Below are 7,209 nucleotides of genomic sequence, written 5' to 3' on the forward strand. Positions count from 1 at the left end.
GAAACCCCCCTCCCCCTTGGAATTTTCGTTAACCTTCCTTGGGGTGGGTATGGATATTTTCTGGAACTACACATTGTGCAAAACTGTAAATCATAATCATATTCTTAGACTGCAAAATACAGTTGACTGTCATTGCACACAGCCAGTTTGGCCTCAGTCACAGATGCTGCCTCTCATGAAAGGGTAATTTGGTATGGAGGGATGAGAGGCAGCTGTAGTCACAGGTTTAAAAGCCGACTTCTTTAGTCCTTTGAAGGTTAAGCCATGTTTGATGGTTGAAAGCGAACTATCATTTTGTTGGCTATTTCATCTTGTATTTCATGGCTGCTGATACACTGTTTCTCTCTTGTACCAAATCTACTGTACAGTATGTTAAACTGTTCTATGGTGGCTACCTATGAAGAAGTAGTCTTTTGCTCTGGATAAATAATAAAAGGTAAACAGTGAAAGGAAAGAAACAGTTGACTCAACATTGTTTTTACTTTATTACCTCACAGAAACAGTAGCTTGGCCACCTACAATACACACCATTAACACTTTATTAATTTAGAATAAATTGACGAGAATTCAACACAACACAACACTCATAATAAATTAACAGATGCTGTTTTCAAGTGATCATTTTGTTATCTAAGAAGAGTTGAAAACACTGGATGACTGGATGTCAAACAGAGTACTGATCAAGGCATGTCAACAGTTACCAGGTATCAGCTTTTCCACAGAATCAAAAAAAGAGTTTACACTTAGAGGAGTTAAATATACTCACTGACAATCAGATTAAGGCTTGACAACAGCAAACCAGTTATGAGCTTGTCCTGAGAATCAAAGTACTAAATAAAACCTAGCACACAACACTAGTTGATGTAACTTGGGCTGTAACATTCAAAAGTGAAGAATAGACTTATAAAACAAATAGTATTAATATTTTTCTTTAAAAGAAATAAATTAGTCTGCACTCCACCAAATTGACCCACACAACTATGACTTGTCCCAGTTTAAAATAACTTGAGTAAATAACTTATTTATCACACTGTAATCATTTTAGTAAAAATGTGTTTGAACCACTCATTGTAAGTTAAGTTGCAACAAATAGTAACTTTGGGGTAATCAAATCCTCTTCTTTATGTCTCCAATCACCAAACACTTAAAACAATTAAAACTGTACGACAAAATATAGGCGGCTGGCCCATCTCAACTAAAAAGACATCAAAATTGACCACTGTGAAATGATATACTCCTTAAGTATATTAACTACATTTCTGTCACTATTTATATTAATACACAATAACTTAATAGTGATTTCATGAAATTTGTTATCTCCTTTTTAACTCTTTTCTAAGTTGCTGGACCGCATAATCCAAACCATCTTCCCCTAGTAACATTTTCCCATATGAAGCAGCCATGTTTCGCACCTCTGGGTTTCCAACATTAACTAGGGCAGAAGCAAACACTTCAGCTCCCAGTGACCTTGGGTGGCCGACAGACTCGCCCACCCCCATCCAGGATACTTTGTCACCCCAATATGACTGGTCAAACATGAATGGGCACACTATCTGCGGAATGCCACACCTCAATGCCATACCAACTGTTCCACTACCACCGTGATGAACTACAGTCTGGCATAAGGGAAAGAGCTTGGAATGTGGGACGAACTCCATTAGACAGTGGATGTGACAGTTTTGGAAGTTTTTACATACCATTTCCCAGCTCTTGAGTAGATTAGAATGGGGGGAAAGCTGCAATAGGGCTTTCTTGCCACACTGAACAAGACCTGGAAAATACAGAGATTAAGGGAGTGTTACAATCAATTTCCCATTAAATACCTTTTTTTCAATTATTGGTAACTTTAGAATCAAATCAGAAAATTATCTTAGTGACTAAAAGCATCATGTTTCAGTGTATTGTTGTAGTCATTCTGATAATAAAAACACCTGTTACCTTCATTCAGTACAGCAAGAAGCTCAACGCAGTCAATACTAGAAAAGAATCCCAGCTCTTCCATGGAGCCAAACCCAATGTAAACTGGTCGTTCACCACTGCCTTTAAAACTAGACAAAAAGTCTGGCAGGGTACTGTATCCTGATGTGGGATGATACACCTTGATGTCGTTAATAGGCTCATCTGGGGTTTCCAAGAACCAATAACTACACAGGACAACACTACAAATAACAGGAGATCATTATCAGCTGTTTGTTTTGTCAAGGCAGGGCTTGACACTAACAGTAGCCAACTAGCCGCAGACTAGCAGAAATTTAGTTTTGGCTAGTAGGTTTTTGATTTCAACTAGCCACTTTGGCTAGTCAACAAAGTGAAATTGGCTGAACTAGTTTCTGTCTTCTTCAAGGAAGACAAACACAAAATTTACACTTTTCTTGGAAACAAGGTCAGAATTTCATTGTGGACATACCGATGTACTGGGCATGTGCTGTTCAGCATGTATGCAAATTTAAGTTTGTCTACCTTTTGCTGGGTGGTACGTAAATGGGGAACTGAACATGGTAATTTTGTTGAAAGAAATATTTGACAAGCAAGACAACATTTTCTGAAAGCACACATCAATGCTCTTTTTTGTTACGAAATTTTTTACACGTGCCGACACCTACACCAACAAATTGAAGAACACAAAGGATCAGCAATTGGAAACCACCTCAGAGAGGAGCACGATATGGAGCTAGAAGACATTGCACAGAGGTTTTGAATCTTAAGAAAGTGTCAGACTAAATTTGACTGCCTTATTTTTGAAATGTTTTTTATCAAAGAACTGAAACCAATGCTAAACAAACAGTGCGATTCAATTCCTGCCAAATTATTTGTAAAGAGGAATTCTTGCTGAAAGTTTTTTCATGCACAAAATAGTGCGGAACGGTAAAGGGATTACATTTCATTTAGCATAACAATACATGTACATGAGTGATTTGTCATTGTATGCAAACTTACAAACTCACCACTACAGAAATAATTAGAAGAGAAAGATTTATTTCCTTCGACATTTAAATCAGCCATTTTTAGCAGTCGAATTTTGCCAACGACAGTTTACAGTTATGTATTGTTCAGATAGTTGTTTTCCTTTTGAAAAGTTTTAACAGTGACGTCTTGGGGGTCATGATATTTTTCCAAGGAAGTCTCAGAGAAAAACAGAGTCCTTAAAGTCTTTTCGGGAACTGGAACTTTTTTAAAACTAGTTTAAGTACAGTATAATTACCAACATTATGTATTAAAGAGAGTCGCTTGCATTGTGCTTTCAAATCTTGCTAATAATTCTGCTGTTATTGGACCTACCTGAAATTATGCAACACGTTAATTTTGTGTTTTTTTTAATTAAAGTGACGCAAATAAGTAAGTGTCAGGAACATAACACATTATGTTACTGTTGACATATAGTCCCGCCATTGCGTTTTTGTTACTTTTGACGTTATTGTACCTTGATAAAGTCAGTTAAAGAAATTAAAAAAACATGTTTAAGTAACATTGCCAACAAAATAAATTTTGGGTTACTCAAAAATGAAAAGTTAAAGTGATTCAAAATACAAATTTTTTGCAAAATTGCCGAATTTAAGTGTAGCGAAATATGTGCACCACAAAATCGCAAAAATGTCATGTAATAAGGTAGCCAACCACAACGCTTGGCTAGCAAAATTTTTTGGGGGCTAGTAATATTTAAGTTATCACTAGCCACTAGGCTAGTAAGTTGAAAAGTTAGTGTCGAGCCCTGCAAGGACATAATTTTGTCATGGCAGCTGCAGTGCCCTTGTATTGTTTTGGAAGTATTCATCTTTGTATGAGTCCAAAGTAGTAAGCAGGGTATTTTCTTAGTTCTTCAAGGTTTTGGATGCCTGCTCTCCTTTATCACTGTACCATTTTCCCTATGGTTGAAATCACTGCTGAAGAAACAAATTTCCATAAATATTGGCCCAGAATGCATAGAAGGCACTACAACTACAATGACATTTGTATGCATTGCATGCCTATAATGATCAGTGAATACTGTTTTGACGCTATTGGAATATATGAAGTCACCTTTCTGGCCAGTACTGTGGTTTCTCAATCACTCGTGGGCTGATCCCATACAGTAAGGTAGTGGGTGGTGGAAGGGGGTCATCAGGCCTCAGCTCGGCATAAGGACACACAGGTAAGCCAATACTGTCACAGAATTCACCAAAATCATCCAAGTACAGTCGCCACATCCAGTGGTCAATGTCACCATAACTCACTTGACCTAGAAGTTGTAAAAATCATCCGCTGTCATTATTTGTAATACAATATTGAAGTGATGCACGTGGAGGGGCATAGAATGACAGAAAGGGAAAGGAGTGAAGAGCAGAGATGGAAGAGATGGGAGGAGGCCCACCAAGAAGTTGTCCACTGGAATGAGTGGTAAGGAATTGCCAAAGCCTTGTGTGCCCTCTTGGCACTGATAGGAAAGATGATGATGAGAATGATAAATGTCAGTGATTGTGTGATCAAGGAATAAGGTGTCTGCTAGCAGTGATTCAACCATAAATGAAACTGCATTCGCAATTTCCCCTCTAAATTGTTAGATCAGCATTTTATCATCAGAAAGGTATATCACTACCCACAGGTATCACTGCTGATCATATTTAATGCCATACATTGAGTGCAAGAAATTAATAAAAGAAATACCTTGAGCTGAATTTCGTAGTCTCTGGTACAAATCTGGATAAGCATCAACAAATTTGCCTTCGAATGTTACAGGTGGGGTTCTGACAAATTAATAACAAAATGTTACATTGAATTTTAAACATAAAATCCATGTCCACATACAATGTTCAGACTCTTTCAAACCACGTTTTACCTGGTGACAGCAAATGGGGATGCTGCGACACATGGTACATCAAAATACTTAGCAATGAACCAACCCTCACAAGCAAAGAGGTTAAAAACAATGCCATCTGCCCCTCGGCAAGCTCGTAAGCTTCCATGCAACTCTATAATTCGATCTTGTTGCTGACTCTTAGAGAAACCTCTTCCACTGCATACTTGAAGCTTGAAACAAAAAAAAATATATATCTCAGTACACAGGAACATGCTGCATATAATTTAATATACAACTAGGCAAGATGAATAACTGTAGTGGATAAGACAAATAGCTGTGACAAAGCTGTATGGCAATAAATTCTCCTTAACAATGGCTCAAAAAGGTCTGTAAATGGAAGTTTCTTTTTCTTTAACTGTCTCATCCTATGCGCCCAAGCTTGCTTGTTTATCTTAAACCATTTAATCATGCTTTTAGATGTACCTCCATTTTCTCAAGGTTACGAGGTCCATTATCTGTCCCTAGCTCATCCACAGCCATGAAATCAATGTCATACTTTTTAAGGATGCTATCAAATTTCAGTCTGTGGCATGCATGGGTGGCAAGCGTACAGTTATCTGTCGGGCTGTTTTGTCTGAAGGAGATGCAAGATAGTTTAAGTTAGAATTACCTTGTCGTGGTTAAAGCCTGTTCTTTTGAACTGTATTTCACGTAAAAAATGTGCATGGTGCAGAAAATTAAACAATGATGTCTTAGGGAGGTACTTTCAATAACACCTTTTTAACCCCTGACCCTGTGTAAGGATACAAACTTCAAAATGATTGACTGATACCCTTTCTGAAGCCCAAACCTTATTCAAGAGAAAAAACAGAATTTGATGTAAATAGATCATATCTTTTTCCTTTAGTTCAGCATTTACATACATTTATATTTTTAGTTAAAATGCAATTTACTGTATCAGTCAATTTGAAATTTAAACATCCCTCCTAGGGAATCCCTTGGGCATAAGCCCTTTTGTTTTGGGAGTAACCCCCCCCCCCCCCCCCTCCAAGAGTAATGTGTTCAAAATAATATAGGAAAATTCCATACGATTTTATTTTTGAAATATATGTGACAGTTTTAACTCAAGTTATCAATAATTGATCAGTAAATGATTCTCACAAATCAAATTTTACAGATCCGATTTAAACCATCTTATTTTGCAGCATATTTATTACTCTATTTCCAAAATGATTTCACCGTACCGGCGAAAAAGGTATATTAAATTGCACCCGGGGTGTCTCGATATGCCTTGCCGATGTTATTCAAGAACGTGAATTAAACAAAATTGCCTAAGTTCTAATGAAAATTTAGCTTGAACAAATAAACAATATGCACCAAACAGACACGATGCACATCACTATAAGCTTGTGTAAACAGTTCCATTGTTTCAATTGGCGGACGGTCGCGCGCTGATGAAAAAAACAATGCTCGATTCATAGAATTTCGAAAGATGCTAATCGAAAGGGAAACAGTACAAAACGTGAAAATGAATATTCACCAAGGGGCATCCCTGAAATACGGCAAAAGTGAAGCTGATCTGCACCAATATTCAATCGTAAACGATTTTCGTTCCGCTTCGATTACATTATTTTTCTTTTGCACATCAAGATAAATGGCCAATTTTCTTTCTAACTCAATATTAAGTTCAAGTACCCATTGAAAAATTCCCAGCATGACACTGGCAACAAGCCATAATACAACGAAGGAAAACAAATCCTGCAAATATCCGTGCAGCATTTATATAAACAAACGCACGGAAATCAAATTAAGATGCATGCATGGTAAATCTGATAACAGCCACTCGAGAACTTACTTAAAGCTCACCGCTAGGGCCAGGATAGGAGCCACATCACCTCTAGTTCCTTTGCAAAGGAAAACCACTTTCATTTTTCCTGATGGTCAAAGAAACCACATCAGTTCATTGGATGGGTGAATACAGACGAACACGACGCGGCGTTAAATTTTCATGCAACGAAGCACTCAGTAAGCTAATTTGTATTAATTGATTCCACGCGCTCAGTAACCGAGCTTGAAAAAGAACACGCGCAGACGTCCTGTCACCCACGTTCCACGCAAATAAATAGCCTCTAGGGGCGTAGCAGCCATCTATGTACACACCCGCGTACTTCGAGAAATTAAAAAAAAAATCGAAAAGCGTCTTTTAATTAAAGCGGTTAATTTGACAAAGTTCGTATTACGTTGCTAATATTTCACAATGAAAATTTGGCGAATAACATTTTTTTAATTCAATATTCGAGTACTGAAAGAAGTTTAAAACCCAACGCTAGACTGTTTTACGAGGTGGACGTCCATGAATAAAGGTAAGTAAATCCACCGATCCATGCCATGTGCGCTAGCCTGCGAACAGGCTCCCGGCGAGGACGAAAAAATTT

The 7,209-nt window shown here is 37.6% G+C and overlaps 1 protein-coding gene across 2 annotated transcripts; it reads right to left on the bottom strand.

Annotated features, from left to right (window-relative positions):
• Positions 1-466: 466 nt before the first annotated feature.
• Positions 467-6,964, bottom strand: LOC110040040 (uncharacterized). 2 transcript variants are annotated; one of them, XM_020745228.2, is made up of 7 exons: positions 6,630-6,964; positions 5,258-5,408; positions 4,814-5,004; positions 4,642-4,721; positions 4,018-4,216; positions 1,939-2,159; positions 467-1,771 (listed from the first exon to the last, which is right to left on the bottom strand). In XM_020745228.2, exons 1-7 carry the CDS (start codon positions 6,701-6,703, stop codon positions 1,314-1,316), a joined length of 1,374 nt encoding a protein of 457 aa, XP_020600887.2. In that variant the 5' UTR covers positions 6,704-6,964; the 3' UTR covers positions 467-1,313. The 2 variants fall into 2 exon arrangements, with proteins under 2 accessions (XP_020600887.2, XP_020600888.2); XM_020745229.2 differs by having other exon boundaries at positions 6,641-6,713.
• Positions 6,965-7,209: the final 245 nt, after the last annotated feature.

The sequence above is a fragment of the Orbicella faveolata genome, unplaced genomic scaffold, assembly GCF_042242905.1.
Source record: "Orbicella faveolata isolate gen_17 unplaced genomic scaffold, um_ofav_v1 contig_26, whole genome shotgun sequence".
NCBI classification, from domain to species: Eukaryota; Metazoa; Cnidaria; class Anthozoa; order Scleractinia; family Merulinidae; genus Orbicella; species Orbicella faveolata.